This window comes from Mesoplodon bidens (genome assembly GCF_964165515.1).
Source record: "Mesoplodon bidens genome assembly, chromosome: 1".
Classification (NCBI taxonomy): Eukaryota; Metazoa; Chordata; class Mammalia; order Artiodactyla; family Ziphiidae; genus Mesoplodon; species Mesoplodon bidens.
In genome coordinates, this window is record NC_138176.1 from 181254939 (window position 1) to 181281854 (window position 26916).

At 39.7% G+C, this 26916-nt stretch overlaps 1 protein-coding gene across 1 annotated transcript in view; it reads right to left on the minus strand.

Moving 5' to 3' along the window:
- Window positions 1–26448, minus strand: part of RASSF6 (Ras association domain family member 6) — a gene marked incomplete at its 3' end in the record, with an annotated part of 58780 nt that extends 32332 nt beyond the window's left edge. The window contains exons 1-2 of the mRNA XM_081232654.1: window positions 26260–26448; window positions 14406–14504 (exon numbers count right to left, since the gene is read on the minus strand). Coding sequence (XP_081088780.1) covers window positions 14406–14470 — 65 coding nt within the window. The 5' untranslated portion in view covers window positions 14471–14504; window positions 26260–26448. The remainder of the gene's footprint in view (window positions 1–14405; window positions 14505–26259) is intronic.
- Window positions 26449–26916: the final 468 nt, after the last annotated feature.

Consider the following 26916-nt stretch of genomic DNA (forward strand, 5'->3'; position numbering starts at 1 on the left):
CAAACAGCCATACTTTATGTGTGCATAAAGCCATAGTTTATGTGTGATACATAAATTGATTTTCTAAGAAGAGCTTGGTTTTCTCGAACATGAAATACTGTATCATAATATATTGTAAGGATTTAAAAAAAACATTATCACATAATATATAACATGAATAGTGTTTTTATAAAACTAAGGAATAGCAAACTTCCATGTAAACTGGACTTCTAACTAAATGAACACATAGAATCTTAAGCTTCACCAGGACAGAAGCTGGCACTGTGCATTGACAGTACAGAGAGGGGACCCTGATAGATGCAGATGGACACCCAGAATTAGTCACTACAGCTCCTGGGTGAGTGCTAACCAGGGAAAGACTTAACATGGGCGGGGGCGGGGGGCGACAGGTGTAGGGGAATGATGCCAGGGTTCCTGCTCCTTTAAAGGTTCCCTGATCCTGTAAGGCTCCCAGCTCAGTTTTAATGAGTAAAAGTGGATCCAGAGTTGACTGTAAAATGCTTAGGTGTACTTTGCACTTTGTGGTCTGAATTGCATCTGCTCAGCAGATGGGAATTACCCACATTCTGACGTTTGTCATGAATAATGGGCTGAGCAAGAGAGGAGTTCCTCAATCTTATCACGCTATTTGGCCGGAAGAAACACTTTGTTTTTAATTTTATAAACTGTAATATGCATTGACATATTGGACAGCATGATGAGTGGAAATGAGTTATGCCCTGCATCCATAGACAGAATGAATGTCAAATTTTCGTTGTAATAAGAGTTCTCCCTCATTTTAGTAGTGATTTGCAGCATAATTCAGTGGCTATCTGATCCTTTTCCTGGAAACCCGAAAACCCCGTCTCATTCTTTGCTAAGTGATTCTTACAATTTGGACAAAGGCAAACCAGAAATACTGTTGTATGCTGTAGCCCAACACAAGCTTCAGAGATTGCCACATGACACAAAATAAACTTCAGTGGAAAATACAACCCAATGCAGTCACCAAAGGCAAATTTGGCCATGGTTGTGCTTCCTGCGTTTGTGTTATTTCTGCCTCTTGGAGACTTGCTGAAAAATGTCCAGGCTCCCAGCCAGGCAGCCACCGAACCAGATAGTGACAGCGGCACTAGAGACAGCATTCTGCTGTGTGTATTGCCATGTTCAAGAGCAGGAACCTAAAACATTCGAAAGAGTCTTTTCAAAAAGATGAGAAATTGAGGCAGAATAAAAATGCTAGCTTGCTCTCTTACACAGTCGCCCCTCCCAATTTTGTTCATAATGTTACATTTTAGCATTGAGATTAACTATTTAATGTCAGGTTCAAAAAACTGAATTTAAAACTTAACTCAGAATTAGTTTTACAAAAAAACATATTAACATGTAAAGATAGCAAATTGATCATTTTCTGGGAATTACGGTTGTGATTTTTTATTTTATGTGTTGTAGTTCTGTATACTTTTCAAACTCTATATAGTAAGTGCAGAATACAGCCATAATGTTTTCATCATTTTTCTTCCATAAACATGTAATATGAACTTCTGTATGTTTTTGGAAAGGGGAACCAGGAAATATGCGGGCAAAAGAATGAATAAAGCCTTATCATTAAGCTCTTTGCCAAGACAAACCATCATTCCATATCACTGACGTCTGCAAGCAGGAGCAGGATTCTCTTAACCCACGTTATCCTTTGTTACTGTCCACTTGAATCCTGGAATTAAAATTGCAAACTCCTGCCGCCCCTCTTTCATAAGTGGCTACGGCCCCATTTCTTTTTGTCTTTGGCCTCATCTCCTGGCTCAAACGATGAGGAAAGAAGACTGCTTTTCAATCTTTGCTTAGAGACTTTCTTCAGCTAGCAAAGTAGGTTATGCATTTCCATTGCAAATGAAGGGATTGGGTTCCACAGTTTGAATACTGAGAAGCTGGGAAGGGAAGGGCTATCTCGACTGAAGCAAAAATGCAAAACCTAAATGATCAGGGAGCCCTGAATTTGTTTAACTCTCCCGACTTCCTTCAAAGGGCTGCCCTTTTTGAAAAGGAAGGGTTTTGAACATCTTTAGCAACTCTGCTCAAGTATCATTAATTATTGCTGGTGGTTGGGATGATGGTGCCTGTGACTTGTTTGCCTTTTTCTTCCAAGCAGTTTTATTCTAGAACCTGTCTCTGTCAGTGCTGACAATTGATAATAAAAAGGACCTAGGGGGCTTCCCTGGTGGCGCAGTGGTTGAGAGTCTGCCTGCCGATGCAGGGGACATGGGTTCGTGCCCCGGTCCGGGATGATCCCACATGCTGCAGAGCGGCTGGGCCCATGAGCCATAGCCGCTGAGCCTGTGCGTCTGGAGCCTGTGCTCTGCAACGGGAGAGGCCACAACAGTGAGAGGCCCGTGTACCGCAAAAAAAAAAAAAAAAAAAAAAAAAAGGACCTGGTAGTTTCCTGAGATCCATTAGTAATCTAATCAATAAGGTAATATAACTAGGCTTGTCTCACTTCCACCACATAACCACCCTCTGGCTGCTTGTGGCCATTTTGTGACTTTTGTATTTTCCGAGGTATACATCTTTTTAAGATTACCCCTGTAAACAATGGCTCTGGAGCCATTAATAAATAGATCCATCAACTTCTCTCAGGTCCTTAACACCTAGAACTCAGATAAGAGCAAAAGAATTAAAGATTAAGGTATAACTTTACAATATTAAAAAGAAATTTGAAGTGACTGATGGCTAGTCGGTTGATAGAAAACAAAACCCCCCAAAATGTTTTCTTGATTATGAAAACTCCACGGTTTAAGAGAGGAGCTGTATCTACTCAGAACAATGTCACTAGATGTTGGTAAGACATGGAAGAGGGGATAAAAAGGGAGAGGCAAAGAAGGATTGTATCATTTATTAAAATGCTCGTGCTTCTGCTTTAGAACTGATATCTGATTTTGAAGAGAATTCCTTTATAAGTGTAACTATCAGATTTTATATATTAACACACTAGCTTGTTTTCTAACAACCTCAGATAAAGGAAGACGCTTATCTACTCTCTTTCCCTCTATGGTTTGGCTTCTGAAGATTTTTATGAAAAAGATTTTTAAAAAATTCACAGTCTATTATTCCAGTTGGCGGCTGCAATGAGCAGCTTCCGCATCAGACCTTGGTTTCTGTTATCACATGCAGCTGACTTCCTAAGGGCAGCCCAAGCAGTTTGGGGACAGGGGAGAAAGAATGGGGGAAGTCTATGCCCTACAATCTCCTTTTCTGGCCTGAAACACAGAGAAGTATGGTCTCTGGCTCGCAGCCCTGACACTATTTGCAAATCGGTACTGATTTTTATATTATATTCTAATCCAAAGTAGGGACTTGAAACTACCTCCACTTTGATGGAATAGTCTGTTTCTTGTTGTAGCTGATGGTTTTGGAGAGAACAAAGAAATATTTAGTGCCCAAGAAAAAGCTGTTTGAAAACTACAGAAAAATTACGTGCCCTGAATGTGTGGACAATATGAAACACAGTGGTAGATGTGCTATGTTAGATAAATGGTTCTAAAACCGGACCTGAAGGGCTTGTTGAAACAGATCATTAGTGGCACCTCCAAAGTTTCTTATTGAGTTATGTCTGGTGTGGGTCCTGAGAATTTGCTTTTTTTCTTTTTTTCTTTTTTTTTTTGCAGTATGCAGGCCTTTCACTGTTGTGGCCTCTCCCGTTGCGGAGCACAGGTTCCAGACGCGCAGGCTCAGCGGCCATGGCTCACGGGCCCAGCCGCTCCGCAGCATGTGGGATCTTCCCGGACCGGGGCATGAACCCGTGTACCCTGCATCGGCAGGCGGACTCCCAACCACTGCGCCACCAGGGAAGCCCCAGAATTTGCATTTTTAACATGTTCCCAGGTGATTCTGATGCTGCTAGTCCAGACACCACGCTTTTGAGATCCATTCTTTTAGATCTCAAGATGCTGAGAATCATGGTGATATTATTCTTTTAGGGGAAGGGAAGTCTATCAACTCGCAGGTTGCAGGTTGAAATAGGTGGACATTCCAACTGAAACTAAAATAGTTACATATAACCAGCCTGCTAACACTTCTGCCCTTTCCTCCTCTGTTACTGAACCAAGAGGCCAGAGAACACTGTCCTTGCAGACATTCTTTGGGAGGTTTGTTCTAGTTTCCTATTGCTGCTGTAAAAAATTACTACAAACCTAGTGGCTTTCAACAACATAAACATTATCTTACGGTTCTACAGGTCAAATGCAGGTCTCACTGGCTATAACCAAGGTGTCAGCAAGGCTGTACTTCTTTTGAAGGCTCTAAGGGAGAATACATTTCCTTGCTTTCTCCACTTTCCACAGCCTACCCACATTCCTTGGCTTCCAGCTCCCTTTTCCATCTTCAAAGCCAGCAGTGTCTATACAATCCTTCCCACTCCATTACTTTGACATGGAACCTTCTCACATAGTTCTCCTACCTTCCCACATTTAAGGACACTTATGATAACATTGGGCCCATCTGGATAATCTCCCAAATTTAAGGGATGCTAATGGATTAGCATCCTTAATTCCATCTGCAACCTTAATTCCCTTTTGCGATGTAACGTAAAATATTCACAGGTTCAGGGGATTAGGAAGTAGACATCTTTAGGAGGTCATTATTCTATCACGGGATTCAAGGGTGACTCCTATCCAAATATTGTCTGAATACTTGGGAGGCATCTTGTTAGAAATCAGAATCTGTATTTTAACCGAGATCCCCAGGAAATTTGCATGTATGTTAAAATGAAGAGAAGCCCTGATATAATCACCTTGCCACTAGGTATGAAACAGTATTTAAGGGTGACATATGTCAAGCCAAAATACTAAAGTCCTGATTTAGTTCCTTGATGCTGATACTCCCATACTCACTCATCATCAACAAAAGTTTATTAGGGGATTACTATGTAACAAACAATGTAATAGATGCTGGGGAGACTGCAATATTTAAAACCAATGGGCCCCTGCAGTGATGGGAGTTGCTTTCTGGAGGAGGAAGATAGAAAAAAAAAAAAACCCAAAAGAGCAAATAAAGAAATATGTTGATTTTACATAGGGGTAAGTGCCATAAGAACAAGAAAACATCATCCTGTGATGCAGCGGATGAAAGAGGGCATTTTAGAAAAGGTGATCAGGAGGCCTGAAATATTAAACTGACACCTGAATAATGGGAAGGAGCTATAGCCCTGTGAAGAGTCAAAGAAAGTGTCCCGAGCAAGAGATGCCGGTGCCACATCTTGTGTGCAGGACTAAGCTTGACATGTTTAAAGGAGAAAAACAAGGGAAGAATGGCTCAAGATGAGGTTCAAAAGGTTCTCCAGGCCAGATTGCATTGGGCCTTAGATCGCATTGGGAGTCTCTAAGGAGTCTGCAATAGGAAGCTTTGAAGGGTTCAAGCAGGACGCTGTGACGACATTGTAAAGAGACATTCTGGCTGCTGGGGGAGGATGGATTACGGGGACAGGGAATGGAAGCTGGCAGCCCAATTAGGAGGCACTTATAGTTGTCCAGGCAAGAGATAGTGGTGGCTTGGACTAGATGGTGAGAAGTGGTTGGATATTGGAGGTGGAGTTGATGGGACTTGCTGGGGGGCTGGGTGTAGAAATGGGGAAATGAAACAATTACATTGGTTTCTAGCTTCCGTTAGGATCTTGTTTCTCATTTTTCCATGATTTAAACTTTTAGGTCTCTCTAATACGTGCCCTATAGAGTTTTTTTTAAAGCCAGTTAAAAAGTAAACACAGATGTGTCACACAACATGTGTCATGATTGGAGCAGATGCAGGCTGACTGTAAAAGAACACGCTTTGTGTATGAACAGCTAGGAAATTTTGTGCTTGTTGAGGATGATTACCTTGACATCACAGTCTGATGCCCCTTGTTCCCTTGAGATGGGGAAACTATTCTGTTAAGGCTTTCGGACTGATATGGCTTTCAGCCACCTGGACCATCGGGATTGTTACTAGAGTGTCTGAAACACAAGAGGTGGTCAGTGATCCTCGGGGCCATCTACGTGAGCGTGAACTAGAGACAGGGCTTTCCTTACAGGGCTTTTATGGTGCTCTTCTGTAATGCCGCCGTGACTTTGACCACTGATTCTCTTTACCCTGGAAAAAACATATTAAGCGGCCTCCTTGTTTCTATTCTGGGCATCCTCCATATACTCTTCACACTCTATCCAGAGTATGTGGAACATACATAAGCATATCATCTGCTTTGGTTAACATCCTTAAATGTCTCTCTACTGCTCTTGGTATAAAAACCCCAAATCCTTATCACAGCAGGTAAAGTCCTGCTTGGTCTCTCTTCCTCTTTAGCCTCTTTTATAGAGATGCTTTTTCCTGTGTCCTGCACCTCAACCATTCTGGGAACTTTCACTGGCTGGAACTCTGTGCTCCCTCTGGCCGTGAAGATGTCAGGCTGGCTCCCTGTGTCAGGAGTGCTGTCCTGCTGACTCTCTTAACCTTGTTAGCTTGCTTCACCTTCAGATCTCTGGACTTCCCTGCTTAGGCTAGATCCTTATTTTCTCGTAGAACTTGGTTCTTTTCCTTCTGAACACTGACCTCATTTTGTTACCAGGCTTTTAGAGCTGTGGTCTCACCGTGATTTCCAGAGCAGTAGCATCTGTACCACCTGGGAACTTATATGTGCAAGTGCTCACTCTACTCCAGACCTGCTGAATCAGAAACTCTGGGAATGGGGCCCAGCAATCTTTATTTTACCAAGCCCTCCAGAGATTCTGATAAAGGCTCAAGTTGGAGATTTGTGGCTTCAGACTACAACCTCCATGAGAGTAGGGCTCTTGTCTGTTTTTGCTCAAAATTGCTACCCCAGCTTCTAGTCAGCTAATGGTTTGCTCTTAGCAATTGTTTGTTTAGGGAATAAAATATAGAAAACTGAATGCTGAGCAACATTTAGAGGGGAAAGATCTTTTACCAGCATAGCTAACGTGACCAGAAATTCAAGTAAACTCTGTGTCATCTATTTCTAGAGTCTTTGAATTTTGACCTCATCAGACTATTGAAACATTTTCAGTGTGTATTGGGCAGACAGATGATCTTGTTGTTTTTTAATGGACTAAAGTGATAAAATAGGTAAATGTGGAGTAGATAAATTTTATTGTGAATAGCAGTCATATTGGTATGCTCAATGACTGTTAACAATATATATTCATTGAAAAATATCTGACATAAAGCTTAATGACCCTTTTCACTAGTCTGGGGGTGATATTATTGACCTTTATGTAAAATTGTGATATCCAATTTCTCACAATAAAAATGAATTTTTACTAGGTCACCAGACATGAATAATGGGAATGTTTACATAAATTTAAAAGAAAAACTCCCACATAGAAAAAGATTCCTCATTTTTTTTTTTTTTTTTTTTGCGGTACGTGGGCCTCTCACTGTCGTGGCCTCTCCCATTGCAGAGCACAGGCTCCGGACGCGCAGGCTCAGTGGCCATGGCTCACGGGCCCAGCCGCTCCTCAGCATGTGGGATCTTCCCAGACCGGGGCATGAACCCGTGTCCCCTGCATCGGCAGGCGGACTCTCAACCACTGCACCACCAGGGAAGCCCAAGATTCCTCATTTTTAAAGGAGATGGTCCTACACATGTCTCAAACTTTTTGCCCTAGCTTATTTTAAAATCCTGACTCCTATCAAACTATGTCAGGGAGGACTCCCTTATCCTTCATTAAAGACAAAAGTCCAACGGTCTTCAGAAGAGTGGTGCCCTGTCTTTATACACCTACCTGCAGGGCATGCTGGGGCTCGCAGTGTTTGCGCCCGTTCCTTTGATCCAGAGAAGACCCAGGCCATGGGACCTGGGCAAACATTGCCCTCTGGTTCTGCCCGCCAGGTAGGACGCAGCCTCTGGAACACTGGCTCTTTGTGCTCAGAGGTGCAGGTGGCTGCTTTCTTTGTTTCAGCAAAGGGTACTGGCCAACCTGCTTGGCAAAAGGAACTGTTTGGAGTGATGCACTTTCTGCTCAAATTTATTACATCATGCTAATTAAGGTTAGTTAGTAAGGACAGGAATGCACATGTGCCTTGTGGCCACTGTTGGAAGAGCTGCAGCCTGCGAGGGTTTGTATTAGGTTCCTAAGTAGGAGAATAAAAAAATCTAACAAGTTCCGAGAGTGAAATCTGATCTACATTCTAAAACTGGATTTGAACTCTTCTTTCAAATTCAGGATTGGCATTTACTCGCGCCTAAAATGCCCTGATTTTAGCCTAAAACCTGAAGTGAAAGCACTTTGAAAGCAACCATAGGGAACCACTTTTTTTTTTTTTTTTTTAATACTCAGCTCACTTAGAATATTTACCACGTGAAGCAACAGAGCAGTGACAACCCCAGGCAAGGAAACAGCAACTGGAATCTTAATCATTTGAGCATGGAGTTAACTTATGCCAACACCCTTCACTCAGGGAAGTTTCTAAACTCAGAAAATTCTTATCCAGGAGTAAGACATAAATGTTATATTGCTTACTGTGCTATTAAATCAATACCTCTTATTTCATGGATCCTATATTTGCTGAAAGCAAAATTTACATTAAGGAAGGTCTATTTTCCTATTAATTTGCAGCTTTTTCATGTATTTCTGGGCATGAAAATAAATATCCCTTAATAAGTTGGTGAGTTCTGTCTTGCCAGAACAATGCCTATCACAGAATGGGAGCTGAATAACTAAAGTGAATAAATGAAGAATGGAGGGGTTTATGACAAGCTGGATATCATAGGTAGTCAATGGTATCATTATAATTTTTGGTGACTATTTTGTAAAGATTTCCCTGAGTTCCAGAAATTTTGTTTATTTCAGGTGGGTAGAAGTTCTCAAACTTTAAGCCTTTCCTCCTCTGAGCAGTAGTTTCTAGACTCCAGTAATACATCAGAATCACCTGATTAGCTCTGAGGCGGAGCGCAGCATCTGCATTGTTAATAAGCATCTTGATCGGAAGGCAGGTGGCCCCTGGACCACATTTTGAGGAACGCTATCTTCAAGTCCAGTGTTTGCGTAAATGCTATATTATTTTACTTTACCACCTGGAATGCCAATAATACATGGATACTAGGGTCTGAAAGGGTCTCTGTGGTATAGAAGATAAACTGCAAGTGCCCAATTCAGTGAATTCAAAATATGACACAAAATAAGGGTCACTAGAAATGCAGACACTTTGGAAATATCCTCCCCCAGAATATGTGGTTTCATTTTAACATATTTCATTGTAGGCCAGTTATAAAATGGGAATGCATATAGGTTCTCAAATTTTGTTAGTTTTCTTTCTCTTCTTATATTCTAAATGATTAGAATATATGTATAAAAATATTTTCAGTGATTAAAAAATGGCAAAATGCTGGCTTCAAGGTATTTTGTGGGAAAGTGGTGATTGATACAGTCTGGCTGAGGGCTATGGATGTGCTGTTCAAAACTAATTATTCATGTACTGCTTTTATGAGTTTGGCTAACTCCAAGTATAATCTGTTATCACTTAATATTTTTCTAGTTGATGTTCCTCTTTTTATATATTTATTCAACAATTATATATTACTTATTGCATTAATATTTGCAGAATTATATATGAAACACTACCCTCTCCCCTTAAATTTTCAGTCTTATTTGGGGAATAAAATAAATAAATATAATACTTTAGAAAGTGAGAGTGTTCTGATAGCATGTGGTTCAGGATGAGTGTTTTCATTAGTTATAGGACCCATGGTTGTGAGTGACAGAAACCCAACCAAGTTACTTAGTAACTTGGTTACTAAGTAAGCTTTTATCTGTCCTGAGAAATAATGTTTGTGAAATCAAAGATTTCATGTGCTAGTTATATTTTTGTAATGCTTTCCAAGAGTGTTCAAATAAAAACCAATTATTTACGTTTAACCTAAAATCATCTCATGTATCAAGGGCATCCAGGTACCTCACCTTGGGAAAGAGGATGCAAAAGATAATTAGGTCTTACCTTCAAGGGGCTTACATTCTACCTTGGGAAACCAAGCATCTGTTATGAGGCAGTAAAGACAAGGTAAGAAGCCTTAAGCTGTTGGTGGGAGAGACAGCTCATCAAACTAGTTTAGAAAGCTAATTTGTAACAATAACAATAATTAGATTTACTTGTATACTTTGATTCAGTAATTACACTTCTGTGAACTAGTCCTTGTGTATTCAAAATATTGGAGCCATCTTGAAGGTCAAAATTAAAGGAATTATATTATGACATTTCTATATTGTTGAGTGATATAGTATCATTAAAATCATCTTTAGGAAGATTATTTTAATAGTATGGGGAAATATTTGTAATATAATGCCAGGTGTGTAAAACAAGATATAGAATGATCTCAACTCTATAAAATAAAATCCTTAGAATATGGGTAATATGACAAAATTAAACAGTACATTTTCTAAGTAGTAAGATTATGGATAATTTTATTCTTTCAATCTATATGTTTCTATATTTTCTCAGCTTTTATAATATAAATATATAAAATACAATAATTTATAAAATAATCATACTTTCATAATTAGGAAGTAAATATTTGAGAAGAACAAATACACAAGTAATTAACAGGCTAATTAAAATCTTACTGCAGTTCAGGGAGGATTTCATGGGAAAAGTGAGGAACTGAGACTAGGAAACTATAAAATATTACAAAGGAAACAAAAGTTGCCCTGGTAACCACCAGTGTATGGAATAGGTGTTTATTTCAGTGAAAATACTTGAATACACAGATGAATAAAAGGAATGTGGTGTCCAGGACGAGAAGTTACCATCAGCTGCTCATGGTTACAAATGAGATCAACATAAACCAATTAAGAACAGAACAAAGAGCTTCATGAAGGTGGAAGAAAGCTGTTCTAGAGAAACAGAGGATTCAAGGACTGAGAATAAAGAGAAACACATGTGAACAAATAGCAGGATTGGGAAGAACAGGACCACCCCTTGGAGCAGACATGAGTTAGGGAGGGTGCTGGGACTTCTCTATGACATTTGTCTTGAGGCTTTATAGGGGAAGAGAGGTCATGGAGATGCCAGTGAGTGCAGAAGGGGACTGTGAATTGCTATTTGGATTATGCGGTGCCTGCTTAGGGTGCTTTTTAATCCGATCATAAGGGTAAATCTAAAGGTTTTGGTGAGAAAGGACTTTGCTTCCTCAGGAATCCAAGAGGTGAAGAGCAGCTGTGTAGCTGAAGTAGATGAAAAAGAAAACGATTGCAACCTCAGACTGAGAGGTGGCCCCAGGAGTAGTTTAGCAATGCACTGAGGGTGGGGCTGGTGGGAGATGAGAATCAGGATTCCATGGGCTGACCTGAGTCAAGCAGAGTTGAATAACAGGAAAATACGGACAAGGGTTCGTACATTCTTCTCTTATGCCGTGTACTGTTTCTTCTCGAAACTTGCCTCCCAGTGTGGTAAATTTGTTTTCCTGGTTGGTTAAACTTACACTGCACAGAAGGCATTTACGCAAAAAGGAACACTGGTGTAGACCCAGGGCTACTGTCTTTGGAGACACCTTTGTTCAATGTTTCTGTAATTTTCTCTGGGGGGAGGCACTGTGGTAGGGGTACCTTCTTGGGGCTGTGCTGGGCTCTTACCCTGTTTTGCCTTTTCTGTCACTCTCTCGTGAGCCTCTTCCCTTTCTTCACAGTCTCTCCCATCTTCTCCATCATCCCTCTATCTTGAATCTCATTTGCCTGCTTGCTGCTTCCCCTGCAGATCACTCACATGATTTTTTCATCATTTTCTCTTCCCAAACCATCATCTTTCAGGTCCTCTCAACAATGTCCATCCTGTTACCATGTCCATCTCTTAGTTCTCTCTAGGATCTTCCTGTCTCTCTTCCCTTTGGTTTCATATGGATGTTACTTTCTCTGACTTTCATTATCAGCCATCTGCACTTATTTTTTTTTTTTTTTTTTTTTTTTTTTTGCGGTATGCGGGCCTCTCACTGTTGTGGCCTCTCCCGTTGCGGAGCACAGGCTCCAGATGCGCAGGCTCAGCGGCCATGGCTCACGGGCCCAGCCGCTCCGCGGCATATGGGATCCTCCCGGACCGGGGCACGAACCCGTATCCCCTGCATCGGGGGGCGGACTCTCAACCACTGCGCCACCAGGGAGGCCCATCTGCACTTATTTTAAAAATTAATTTCTGCCTTTCATTTCAATTTTCCATTTTCTCAACTTCCCTCTTCTCCTTGTATCTCCAGCAACACTTTAGCTACCTTGACATCCCCAAGTGGTGTTTTCTATACTTACCCACTCTGTCACTGCCCCTCCTCTCTGTTCAGTGTCCACATTCCTTCTGCCCACTTTCCATCCAATGTACTACTGCCTTGCCTTGTTGTTTCCTACTTTTCCTTTCAATCTTTTCTAACCCTGGACCTTGAATCTTCTCTATCACACTTATTCCCTTGGTGATATTAGTCAGTCTCCAATGTAACTTGTCTAGGGCTGAACTCCCGATCTCCTACCCCAAACCTGCTCCTCCTGTAGTCTTTATAATGTCAGAAAGTATTAACTCCATTCTTCCTGACCCAAATCCTTGGAATCATCCTTAATCATTCTCTTTCTCTCATACCCACATCTAAGCCTTCAGGAAATCCTATTGTTCCTTCCTTCAAAATATACCCAGGATCTGACCATTTTTCCCCACCTCCACCGCTGCCACCTTGGTCCAAGCCACCATCACCTCTACCCTGGACTATCAGCTCCTCGATAGTTTCTCTGCTTCTATCCTTGTCTCCTCTTCAGTCTGTTCTTAAAGCAGCAGCCAGACAGATTCAGTCACTCGTGTACTCAATAATCTTCAATGATTTCTCATCTTGTAAGTGGGAAAGACAAAGTCTCAGTGGCCTATGAGGCCTTACATATTCTGGTGCCATTCTGTCTCTGACCTCACCTTCTCCTACTGTCCTCCCTATTTCACTTTCCCATACCAGCTTCCTGCACCCTTACAGGCGTGTGCCTGCCTCAGGGCTGTAAACTTGTTGTCCCCTTTCCTGGAAGGGGACCTGGGAGGCTGCCAGCCAGATACCCACACAGCTCACTCGCTTCCCTCCTTCAGGCTTTTCTCTACTGCTATCTCCTTCCTGAGGCCTTCCTTGGTCATCTTATATGAAATCATAACTCACTGCTCTCTACCCCCCGCAATCATTACTCCCCTTCCAGCTTTATTTTTATTCTTCATATCTTTCAGCACCTAAGAGTGCATCTTGTTTTACATTTATCCTACATTTTGACTGTATCCCTCTTTTAGGAGGCAACCCCAAGAGGGTAAGCGTTTTGTTTCATTCATTACTGAACGCTCAGGGTCCACAGGAGTATAAACTGCTTTTAGGAAGCAGTTTATAAGTATTTGGGGAATGAATGAGTAACTCCTCTATCTTTTACTTCCTGCCTTCTTCCCACCTCTTATATTTCATGCTTATCCTTCAGCTGTAGCTTTAATTCCATTTTTGACCATATTTATTCCTTTTGCTTTCCTATTGTGCAATCCTGCATCATTTATACGACTTTCCTCTGTCATTTATTTGGCTTTGTTTCTCTTCCCTGTAAGACATGGATCACTTTCCAGGGTGACTTGTTTTTTTTTCTTACCTTTGTGTCTTTTCCCTTTTCAGTTTCTGCTCTAGCTCATCCAGGTTTATCTCTTATCTTTACTCTTATAGTTTTCAAATCCCTGCTCTATTATTCCTAAACTAGCATAAGATGCTGTCTGCTGTGATGCAACAGCTGTAGCTGTTGGCCATCTATTGCATAATCTAACATCAAGAGGGAGACAGTAAAAATGAAGTATATCCTGAGGAGCAACGGAGGGAAGGAGAGGCCAAGAAAGCCTGGTTTAGGCCCATAGGCTAATTCTTTGGATATATTATTTATGAGGAGCCTCGGATCCTTTACTTAATGCTGTTCCTGAGAACTGTGACAGCTATTAAAATAGAAATTTAGCTTTTGGTGAAATTAGACCACTATTTATGAAATATGAGTGATTGTTCCATGATAGGCTATGGCTTTTCAGTCTTTAGGAACATATTTATTCAATTTCTAATTCAGTGTCTCAACTGATGATTCATATCATTGATCTTGTGGGTCATACATCATGCTTTTTTTATTGATACACATTTAGACTTTATTATAATACCTATGGAAGACCCAAATTTAGGCACTCTTTATATCATATTTTCTGAAATATTTTACAAAGCCCTCATAATTTTTATAACTTTTAATTCACTGGGCTCTCTTTGTAGCAAATGAGAAAAATTAGAAAATGTAATGATGCCATTTTCCAAGTTTTTCCAATACAGTTAAAGCTTTCAAAATGAAGCTTAGAATGACAAAATGCATAATACACATAAGGTGTAATCCACAAATGACTGATAACTAGAATAACATATAATACAGGTGTACAGTTACCTGGTAATGAATGTCCTCTCGTTGATGAAGATCCAAGAAGAGGAGTGGTGAGCCATCATAGTCATTTTCTCCCCCTTTCTGAGATCATCTGAGGCTACCCTAAAACATTAGAATAATATTAATGATATGTTCCTGTGATGCATTCATCAATTAGTTTCTGCCTTAAACTGAAATTATTTGTTGTGTCCCTATTGTGTAAAAGTATTTTGGGGAGAGTTTTTAAGTAGTGTTTTTTGTATGGGCATGAGGGTTGGGTTGGAGGGGCCAGGAGGAAAGAGAGTTTTTTTTTTTTTTTAACCATGTGCCTGCTCTGGATCTTACATTCTGATTGTGGGCCATTTGATGGATGTTATCTCATTTACTCCTCAGACCATGCCAGCAAAGTAGGGGTGTTATTTCCATTTCACTTAGTAAGTAGTGGAACAAATAATCTGAAGCAAGGTCTGAATGTCTTTAGGGTTTCCTCTTTTTTTTCTTTCCAGCATTGTTTTTGCAGCTTGAAAAGGGTTTGAGTTTCTATAAATTTGTCTGTTCTAAGATTCTTTTAAAAGATTTTTTTCCTATGTCAAAGGGAATTAATTTTGAGGATAAGTTCAGAGTTCTAACTAAGACTCACTTTGAGTGGGTTTCTAAATGGCATCCTCTAAACCTGCTTTTCATGGTTATTCACAGGATAATTTGTTTTTCGAACAAGTAATACTGTGTTGTTTTTTCCCGTCCCCTCCCACCCCCTCCCCCGCCTCCATATAGCTTTAAGATGTTTAGGTGTTTTACTCCATTCTTATTACTCAATACATGCTTTTGAGAAAAATCTATTTTATTCTCTTTTGATATCACTTTCCCATTTTAAACTGAAAATTATATTCTTCATATAATCTATGGAAAATAGTAGTAAAGGAAGAGGAACATATAATTTAATTTTGACCATCTAAAGAAATATGATAAAGAGGGCATATGAAGAAGTACTAGATGAGCCAGAAATACATAGCTTGACATATGGTTTTCCCCTTGGTAATCAATTCAAGAGACTGACAACTGTGTGATAGAGAAGGGGAGAGAGAAAGGCAGACAGGGGTGGAGCAAGATTTCTAACAAAGGACAAAACAAACTGCAATGTTGGCCCATGATAAATGCTACTGATTTGCAAATTTATAAGTGAAATCCTGGATCAAAGATGTGCTGATAATCACTTCCCAGTTCACGGCTGTACTAGCCATGCTCCCAGTGATGCAGGGATCCAGTATGTCTGAATTTGGCATAACTCCCTTTATAAGGAGTCCTATTTCTGAACTTTTAGTATTTGATTTGGAATACATGCTAAGAATTTTCTTCATTTTTCCATTTATCCACAGTTCCGATACTACCAGGTTTTAGTGATTTAAAAGTTATCCTCGGGCTTCCCTGGTGGCGCAGTGGTTGAGAGTCCGCCTGCCGATGCAGGGGACACGGGCTCGTGCCCCGGTCCGGGAGGATCCCACATGCCGCGGAGCGGCTGGGCACGTGAGCCATGGCCGCTGAGTCTGCACGTCCGGAGCCTGTGCTCCGCAACGGGAGAGGCCACAGCAGTGAGAGGCCTGCGTACCGCAAAAAAAAAAAAAAAAAAAAAAAAGTTATCCTCCTGTTCCATCTCTCTATAAATGCACAGATGGGCTTAGGGTGTTTGAAGCTGCTGCTTCCTGGTGCAGAGCTTATGCTTTATTGAGAAGTGTAAAAAGGAAAAAAGAGAAGGCCCATGAGGAATTCTGTCTAGTTGAAATAATGTTTCTGAAGCCTTCCTGATGTTATATTTTATAGTAAAATTTCTAGATATTTTTGAGAAAAAATTCTATGTCTTCGTGTTATATTTGTAAATAAAATTTCCAAATTTTATTTGTAAAATAAAATTGACTTGTGAAAAAAATTCATTTAGTTTTAAACTTCTGTTTATATAGCAGCTCAGTGTTATTTTCTTTAAAAATATATTAAATTCCCAAAGGCTTATGTGACCCAAAAAGAGGCATGTTGCAACCATTGAAATTTTGGGGGGCAACATGATAATACAAGCTAGCTAAAGTAGGGAAGAAATCCTAGGGCCATGTTTGGCGGTGTGCAGAAAAAAGGAAAATGTACTGTGTAAACTGAAAAACTAGAGAAACTGTGGCCCAAGGCAAGGAAGGATCAGGCAGTTTAGTAAGTCTGTTTTTGGAGTATTTCTAGAAGAAATTCTCTCCTGTATGATTCTGTGCAAGGGAACATATTCCTTCTATTCCAGCAATTGAATTCAAACTGATTGAACCCTGTCCCATCTCACAAACACAGCCTGAATTTACCAGGCAGCCAAAATCAAGCTCTGACTTGCAGTGTTGATTAAGTGTGATGTAACATCCTTCCAGTCTCCTTCAGGCTCTGGAAACTGTGGTCAGACATGAGTAATAACCTCATTTATGTCTTCATATAAATGGCATTAGGGTGTGATCAGAGATTTTATATAATATTTTCTAGTCATTCCATTTTGCAGAAATAGAATATTTAATTATCATTGCTTCAAGCCTATTGAATCATAGGAGCTATAGCCAGGATAAAAAGGTAGGCTAGAGAGAAAAGTTCCATTTTTTAAAACACCTTTATTGGAGTATAATTGCCTTACAATGGTGTGTTAGTTTCTGCTTTATAACAAAGTGAATCAGTTATACATATACATATGTCCCCATATCTCTTCCCTCTTGCATCTCCCTCCCTCCCACCCTTCCTATCCCACCCCTCTAGGTGGTCACAAAGCACCGAGCTGATCTCCCTGTGCTATGTGGCTGCTTCCCACTAGCTATCTATTTTACGTTTGGTAGTGTATATATGTCCATGCCACTCTCTCACTTTGTCACAGCTTACCCTTCCCCCTCCCCATATCCTCAAGTCCATTCTCTAGTAGGTCTGTGTCTTTATTCCCATCTTACCCCTATGTTCTTCATGACATTTTTTTTAATTCCATATATATGTGTTAGCATACGGTATTTGTCTTTCTCTTTCTGACTTACTTCACTCTGTATGACAGACTCTAGGTCCATCCACCTCACTACAAATAACTCAATTTTTTTATTTTTTAAAAAAAGGGGAGGAATTTCCTCCTTTTCCTTCTGAAGCAGGTCATTTTGATTTTGGTTGTGGTAAACTGTGTGAAAGACATTCTATGTTTTCTTTCTCCAGGAGAATACCAGCAAAAAAAAAAAAAAAAAAAGAAAAGAAAGAAAGGGAAAAAGAGAGAAAGAAAAAAAGATAAAGAAAAGCTATCATCATGAAATCCTGATGCATAGTTTTTCCTTATAGTGAGCTATGAGCACATCTCAACAGGCATAATGTAATAGTCAAGCTCTAATAGTCAAGCTGAATGCTTGACTAGTTTCCCTTTATGCTTTTACCATTTTGATCATCACATCATCTTGTTCACAAACCTTGGGATCTCGTTCTTAGCAAATATAGCCCAAGTCTCTTAACCTAATGTTCAGGCTTTCTGCAGTTTCACCCAAACCTACATTTCCAAACTCAAAATTGAAGCTTTCTTTAATACCAGGCCTTCTAGTCTAGTGGAATTACGTGTCAGCAAGTCTCTTCTCACTATTTCCCTTTCCCTCATCATTGCAGATTCTAGTATCTGCTCAAGTGGGATCGTATCAATCTCCCCATGACCTGTTCTACACTGCTGTGATGCCGCTTTCTGCTGTCCATTGGTATTGTCATGATTGATTTATACCTTATTTAATTTTCTACTCATATCCTCTTGCTCAAAGAGTGGTGCTCCTCTAGTTGGGAATGTCATCCTCTTTGATAGCACATCATTGGAAGGGGGTTTTGTGGAGGACTCATGACAGAAGAGACAGAAGCTTAGCCAACCAGGCAAATTAACTGTATAGGTCAGAAGCTACAAGGGCATTTTAGGCTACCTTGGGACAGAGACACAGCAAGCTCCAAGAGCCCAACAGATCCCAATTACTCAGTCACAAGATTTGGTCTGGGCTGTTTGGTTATATAGCCTTTGTTCTTGCTTCTAAAACCTGAGTTTTGCCCCTAGACTTTGTCATTCTAATCATCCTCAGAAAGAGTTACTGATGCTCCCTAGTGAGGTCCACCCCCCACCCCCACCCCCAGGTGGTCACCTTGCTACCCAAACGTAACTTTCTCCCTCCTGGATCCAAATTATTTACCATCTATTCTTTACTTCTATACTTTTATTTCTCCTGTACCTCTCTTTCCACATTCCAGCACCCCATATCTTGCCAAGTGGTTCATTTTCTCTCCTCATTTTCTCTGCCTCTTAGCAGCAATTGACAGACTTGGTTGTTCCCTCCTCTGAAACACTTTTTTTGGAGACTTTTGAGACAAAACAGCAATCACACAACCTTACTTTATTTCCTTGGTCTCGCAGGTCTCAACATTTTAGTCCTCTCTACTGCTTCCTCCTTTATATAAAATGCTGGCTAGTTCTAATAGTCTGTCCTCAGCCATCCTCTTTTCTCTAACTACACTTTCTTCCAGTTAATTTAATCCAGTTCCATCCCAGCCTCTCTGCTGAGCTCCAGACTCATGTCACTACCTACTTTATCTCTACTTGGATGTCTATCAGGCATCTCAGTGTCAACATGGCCAAACCAGAATCACTGACTTTCTCCCATGCTCCAGAACTCCCTCCTCCACAATTCTTTCCAATCTACCCAACTGGGCACCAAAACTAAAACTCTGTCTTATTTTTTCCTCTTTCATCATAACTAGATTCCAGTCTGAAAGTAAGTCCTATTGGTACCTCCAATAGGTAACTCCAAAGCTTCTGTTTCCAATGCTACCACTCTGAGCCAACCCACCACCATCGTTCTCTTGGTTTATTGCATCAGCCTCCTGACTGGTTTCCCTGCACCCACATCGTGACCCATATTCCATTCTCCACATGGCATCCAGGATGATAATTTCAAAGAGCAAATTAGATCTTCTCATTTCATGATTAAAACATTGCAAAGACTTCCAAGAATGAACTAGAATAAAATATAACCTCCTTATGATGACCCCCAAGATCCTGTCAATCTGTTCAGTATTCATTCCCTTCATTATTTCCCTCATTGATTACACTTCATCTATCAGTACATTGGCCTTCTTTCTGGTTTTCAGTCACTCCCTAAGCTCATTCCTGCCTCAGGGATTTGAACTTGTTGCTCCTTCTACTTGGAGCACCTTACCTCAGACCTTCACGTGGCTGCCTGCTTCCCATGATGTGGATCTCAGTCCCTGGGTCTCTTCTCTCAGAGGCTTTCCCTAAGCAAGTCTCAGTCAGTCATTATCACATTATTTTCATCTAGGTACACATCAGTATCTGAAAGGATCTTATTTATTTACATTGCCTGTATTCCCCAACTACAACATGAACTGTTTAGGATGTGGGCTTTTTTGTTTGTTTTTTTGTTTACTTGTGTACATCCAGTTCTTAGAATTTTGCCTAGAACATGGAAGGGATTTAATTAATATTTGTTGAGTGACTGACTAAATGTCAAATTGTAGCTGTGACCCAAAGGACTAATTACGATTAATAAAACTTTTCTTGACCTCATAGTTAATATGATATTTTAGCTGGGACTAGAAGTCGGGGATATTTTGAACTGAAGAAGCACAAAGTGCAAATTGACTGTGATGGGCTGAAGAATCATGGCAGTGGCTTCCTGATTGGCTCCATTCTATTTGTGTTCATAAAAAAAATTAGCTAAGGTATCATTAAAGACAGCAAAAATCGCTATGTAATTATATTGTCAAACTCATGACCTATGCTGAAGCAAATCATAGCTAGCTTCAGAAGATGTGATTAAACAATTTCAAAAGCCCTGGGACTTCCCTGGTGGCTAAGAATCTGCCCGCCAATGCAGGGGACATGGGTTCGAGTCTTGGTCTGGGAAGATCCTACATGCCATGGAGTAACTAAGCCCATGCACCACAACTACTGAGTCTGTGCTCTAGAGCCCGTGAGCCACAACTACTGAAGCCCAAGCACCTAGAGTCCATGCTCTGAAAAAAGACATGCCACCATAATGAGAAGCCTGCACAGTGCAGCGAAGAGTAGCCCCTGTTCACCACAACTAGAGAAAGCCTGTGCACAGCAAGGAATACCCAGTGCAGCCAAAAATTAATTAATTAATTAATTAATTAATTAATGAAAAAGGAAACAATTTCAAAAGCCCTTACATTATTCTCTGACCCTAGAAATAAGGACAGTTGAATGGAAATTATGAAAGAAAAATGAAAATAGGATAAAATTTTTCTTCATAAGCAGTATATGCTAATTGAATAGGAAATAATATCGACCATGTCTGAATCCAAAAGTTGGCTAAGCAAAATATTCAAACAATTGAAATACCTGAAAGGTAAAAATGTGATTTAGTAAAAATCCCATTTTATTATTAATTGCTGAAGTGAGAAATAGATCTATGAATTCCAAAAGTTTCCCTTTTGCATTCCCATTAACCACGATTCACTGCAAATTAAAATCTGGTAATGCCTTTGTGAATATCCTCTAAGTTATAAAGACTTGGTAAATTTAAGAGTCTGAGCTAGTTACCTCAAAAGGCTTAAGAGGAGGATAACCAGAGGTTATGATTAACAGAAAGATTTATTAACAAAAGAAAAATTACAGGTCTAGAAGCCTAAGGGTCTTACTTTGAATATTCACAATTATTTTGGTAGAACAGAACAAACTATGACTTGAGGAGGAAGGTAGTTGTTAAAACTCTATATACTTCACTGGGAGGGATAATCGTACAGGGCTCTCCCATCCTGGGCCCAGAGCTTATTACTTAGATTGTGTATGAAATAAGATCACTTATTTAATGTTTGGCTATTTATTTTTTAATTATGTCCAGACAGACTAGAGCTCAAGAGATATGGAATTAAACAGGCAAGTAATTAAATCCTGGAGAAATAAACAGTCCTAGAAGTACTAGGCAGGTCTAGGCTTGAACAGACCTTGGAGGCTCAACAGGGAAGAGAGAAGACCAGGAAGATAGAATCAGTCTGAGCAGGCAGCAGGGTTCAGGAACCTGAGAAAGTAGAATAAGTCAGCACCAGTATCTGGGCAACGCTGAGAACAGAGAGCATCTGAGAGCATCAGTGGTTCACCTCTTCCTGCTCTGCATCCTGCCTAGATGTGGGCTTGCCTGGACTGGCCAGAATGAGGCCAGAGGATGGGAGGTGAAGCTCAGTGAACTCAAAAGTGCCACTCATTTAAAGTACCTTCCTTGGTCCAAACGTGGATTAATTAAATGGTTGCTTGTTTAAAAGTGGGAAACTTGGCTCACTCCTTTGTATATCAACAAATATTTCATGAGCTCCCTCTCTGTGCTGCTGCTGTGCTAGCCAGGAAGTGTAGCCTGCATCTATATCTGCAGCTCCTGATTCCTGAAGCCCCTGCGTGAAGGAAGTGTCAAAGTGGTCATGATTTTACAATGAACCAAAAAAAAATACATGTGCTAATTTCCTTGTGTCCTCCAGCCAAAGAGAATTTCTCCTGCCTTTGAACTTTGATAGAAAAATATCTGCAGCTTTCTAATTACTTACTACTTTCTCTCCCTAATCATATTTCATTTTACCTGATTTCCTCTAGAAGAGGATGATTGCTCATTTCATTTTTGTATCTCCTAGAGTGAATGTATATATGCAAGTATGTAGAGAATACATATATAAAATTATGAATATCTGTATATTCAAGATGTGGAGAGATGTACAAAAATATTAACAGTAAAATTGAGAGCTATGAAATTGAGTGATAATTATTTTCTTTTTGATTTCATATGTACTTTCTAAGTCATATACGAGGAACATAACTTAATAACACACACCATAAAAATTCCAAAAAAAGAAAAAAGAGCAGAGAGTATAACATTAGAATAGCCAGTGTGTATTTCAATTATGAATTAAGATTAAAGGCTGTATGCATAGTGGGTTTTGTTTTACTTATTATTTTTGGCCTGAAGAGGCAATGGAAAGTTACAAATATGTATTTACCTCTAAAATAAAGCTGTTTTCTCTAAGCTCTGACGTGGAACCTTGTAGTAGAGAAGAGTAGACCCGTATACAATTACATCACTTCAAGGAAACAAGACAAAACTTCTATAATTCTAACCGTTATCCAATTCTTAGAAAACAGGAAAAGAGTCAAGAAAAGTGTGGTTTCTGGGAAATATTTGGCTCTATATTTTTTCTAAAGAATGTGTGTCATTTGCAGAGATGGTAAAAGTTGAGCGTTGGACTATAATCACTATCATTTTATTAAGTGATATTGATTGCAGTTAGGGAATGCTTGTTTTGAGATACAAACAAAACTGTATTACAGTGCTTGAATTTAAGACAGGATAAACAGGATGAATATCAAACAACCAGGTTTCTATGTGAGTATACCATCACCATCAGTCCAGTGGAATCTAATTTGAAATGCCAAACCTTTAGTATGCTATTGCATATTTACATGGCGATAATGCCCTGTGCTCCATTCTCCCCAGAGTGCCCTCAGGGAGGTGAGAAAAGCAGGAGTAGTAGGAGAAGCGAGGTAGTTGGAAGCCATTCAGGACTCAAGGCATCTTGCCACCACTCAGTCTGGGAAGGAGCTACTCCATCTGCCAATGGCTTCTTCTGGAATTGCTTCTATGGCACAGCTCAAGAGTTTCTGTTTCATCTGGGTTTCCAAGAGGAAATTCTAAGGTTGACTTCACAGGGGCCATGGCTCAGTTTTTCCTGTTCATCTGTTGGCTGCAAAAGAATCAGCCCTCCTCTTGAGCTCCATTTCCTAGACTCTGGGATAATGACGGCGATGTCCTTCAACCGTCTCAGCTACTAAGATAACACCCTCATCCCTTAAGAGAGAGAAACCTTCATGTTCAACTACTGAAAGCAGTAGTATTGGTTCGTTTGGTACTTGAGACGATGTTATGAAATGATGAAATCACTCTACTTGATAGCTTTAAAAGACTAATTTTTTTTCCAACAGATCCAACCCTCTCTAAACCTAGACTTTAGTGAAAAGAGAGAACATTCAAAAGAAGTTCTTTCTCAGAGGTTGTATTTTCAATTGACCTTTACTTGACTATTTTTAAAAATCTAAACTTTTATATGAAGCCCATGTATCTCTAACAATCCTAAATTCCCTGTCTGCATTGTAACCAAAGAATCTGTACAAGTAAATTGACTATTAGCACTAGATTTCTATTTTGATGAAAGGAAGAGGATGCATCTTACTTTAGGAAGTTAAAACAAGTATCAAATATGAAACCTTGAATTACATGTTAAAAAGACATATTACATATATGTTATACTATTTTAAATGTAACCAAGAAAAGTTAATTTTTGCTTAATCACTGATGATTACTTCTATCTCTTCTGATTGACCAAAACATTTAATAGTTTATCACAAAATTTTATAAGCATTAGAAATAGCAGAAAAACATTTGTATACTAAAATAGACTTTAGGAAGATTTATAACTGGTTATGTGGTTAAATAAATAAGTCTCAAATTATTCTCAAGTATGGTTAATGGATTTATCTCAGTTGGGGCCACCGTTTGTTATTTAGATATATGCCTATTAAGGAATACAAAAATCAAATATTGATAACTTGTTTAAATTCTAATATTTATTCAGCATAAAGGCATATTTCCTCTTTGAAAACTATTTAGTAAACACTGGTACTATAATTTATTCTAAATAGATTGGATTATTTTATAAGTTTTTAGTTAAACTACACTAAACTCAATCAAGCCCCGGAGGACAATATAATAGTACAGTTCAGTTTATTTGGCTTTAGAACTCTATCTCCAATTCTCCAGTCACTATCCCATTATAAGGGTGGGTGGGAGGGGGAATTGGATGAAGGTAGTCAAAAGGTAAAACTTCCAATTATAAGACAAATAAGTACCAGGGATGTAATGTACAAAATGATAAATATAACTAACACTGCTGTATGTTGTATATGAAAGTTGTTAAAAAGTAAATCCTAAGAATTTTCATCACAAGTAAAAATTTGTTTTTCTATTTCTTTAATTTTTTATCTATGTAAGATGATGGATGTTCACTAAATTTATTGTGGTAATCATTTTATGATGTATGTAAGTCAAATCATTGCTCTGTACACCTTAAACTCATACAGTGCTGTATGTCAATTATATCTCAATAAAACTGGAAGAAAAAAAAGTTCCTTCTAGCTCTAAAAACAAAAAAAAACCAAAGTAAAACTCAAATAAACAAAACAAAAACACAGTACATACTTTGCAGATTTTCAACCCTGCAATTTGAATCCATTAAAACAATGATAATATTAAGCTAGGATCAATTGCAAAGCATTTAACTGTTTTATATGAATAAAATAAAAAGATAAAATGTCATAATTGGAAATACTTTGCTAGTCACACCTACTAAGTTTATTACTTCCTCAAAGTTATCCACATTAATAAAACCATCAGCAACATTAACCAAAATGCCCTTTAAAGAAAAATTCATAAAGTAAGTTCACTTCCCTATAATTTAACTGGTAAAGGCCAGCAAAACACAGGTATCATTCATTTATATTTCTTGTCCGTAAACACAAATAAAAGTCCATATCACTTTAATACAAACAATACAATATGTGCTACAATGTAAGAACATGGACTATATGGTCTAATTTTATCAAAGTTATTCAGGGGCAGTCTCTCTCATAAATAAAACTCAAAATTGATGGGTTCTACAGCAGGGGGTTGAGTGTTTCTCTCCTATTATTGTTTCTTGTTAGAAATAACATATTCATATAAGTGAGACTTCTCCAAAGTAAAAATAATTGAGTAGCAAAAAGTTTGAATTTGCCACCACATACTCTATTGGAAAAGTGGCAAGAAGCCAGATAATTTCATTGCTACTCAGAGGTCATGCTTTGCTCACTTGCCATCTGCTTTTGTGTCCTGGACCCACTCACTGGAAACCAGTTCAACTGCGGTACCCCCATACTGTCTGGTCTCACTAGCTCACTCACCCTCCTTGACATGGACCCTTTGGCAGAGCTGCAAATTTCTTAATGCTAATTGGAGGCACTACGTATAGCTATTTATAGAAGGCTTGCTAAGTGTTTAATTCCCATCAAAGCCCTATTGGCAGATCCTGTTATGACGTTTATTTTATAGATGACAAACTGAGGCTTGGCTAGGTTAAGTAACTTGATATGGGACAAACCAGTAAGTGGCAAAGCCAAGATTTGAACCTATAGCTCTCTTGCTTCAGAATTCGACCCTTAACTCATGGACTCTTATTTAATTATGATTATCCTTTCATTGTTTGGGGCAGTCTTAAATTATATCAGAAATCCTTTTCAATTTTGTGTGTGTGTGTGTGTGTGTGTGTGTGAAGTCTCTGTTGATTTGTGGAAAATATAAAAGTTTAGCTGAACCGCAATTAAAAAGACCTTTCAAGTCTGCTGGTTGAACGTAACCTTGTAACCATAAGGGTACTGAGGGAAAGGGGGAAGTCATGCAGGAGTCTAGTATCTTTTCCAGGCAAACCACAATTCCGGGTGAAGAACTTGAGTTCGACACCTGTCAGAAAAGGGGGGAGGGTTTGATGGCCACACTTACCTTCAAGCCCTCCCTTCTTTTCCCTCCCCCCTCCCCATATGCTTACCTTGGTCAGGAAAGGGTGTTCTGAAAAAATCAAAAGGAAAATACGTCCGGGTTTCGGGCTGCTCTGACACATGCACGCCTTCAAACTTGGCTCCCTATGGATTTTGCTTTCTAACAACTTGCCCTCAACTTGACCTCAGGGAGTAGACTAGAGGGTTTTTGTTTTCCCCTACCCCCATGTTTCACCTGCTACACTGTGAATGGGAGATTTTTACCTTCGTTGTTGAGCTGAACCTGCTCCGGAGAGTGTGTTTCCCTGCTCAGTTCCAAACTCTGATCTTCGTTGGAGAGTCAGGGCTTGCTCACCTGTCCCGGAGGTGGAGCCGGGGTCGGAGACAAGCGCGGGGGGAGGGGCGCACACGCTCCTGCCCGGGAGGGGCTCCCTCTGCGCCTGGCAGTGTCCCTCCCACGAACAGCAAGCCCAAGAAACTGTTAATTATTACTCCTTTTCGCCACAGCAGGGAGGTGTTAGAAACCTGAGCCACTCCCTGTGCCTCAGTGCATGTTGGGAGTGTTTACTTTCTTTCTTCGGAACCACTGATAGGAACTCTCCTTTGCTCCCTGTCACACATCTTGAGGACAAGTGAATTGACATGCTGGTTAACGCTTTAACCTCTGAACTGGCCGGATTCGAATCTCTCCTCTCTAGTCTGTAGAGAAATAGTCTTTAAGCAATGACACCGACTAGGACTGAATGTCGTTATTCACTTGTCTTTCTTTTGAAAATCTTCTCTTTTAATCAGAAATTTCTTAATTTTCCCCCCTTGTTCTTTTGCCACCTCCTTTCCTTACTGGCACCTTTTCACCCAGAGCGGTGGTTCTCCCGCTCAGAGCAAACAAGAGCCACCCAGTATCTTGCGAAACCCTCATAA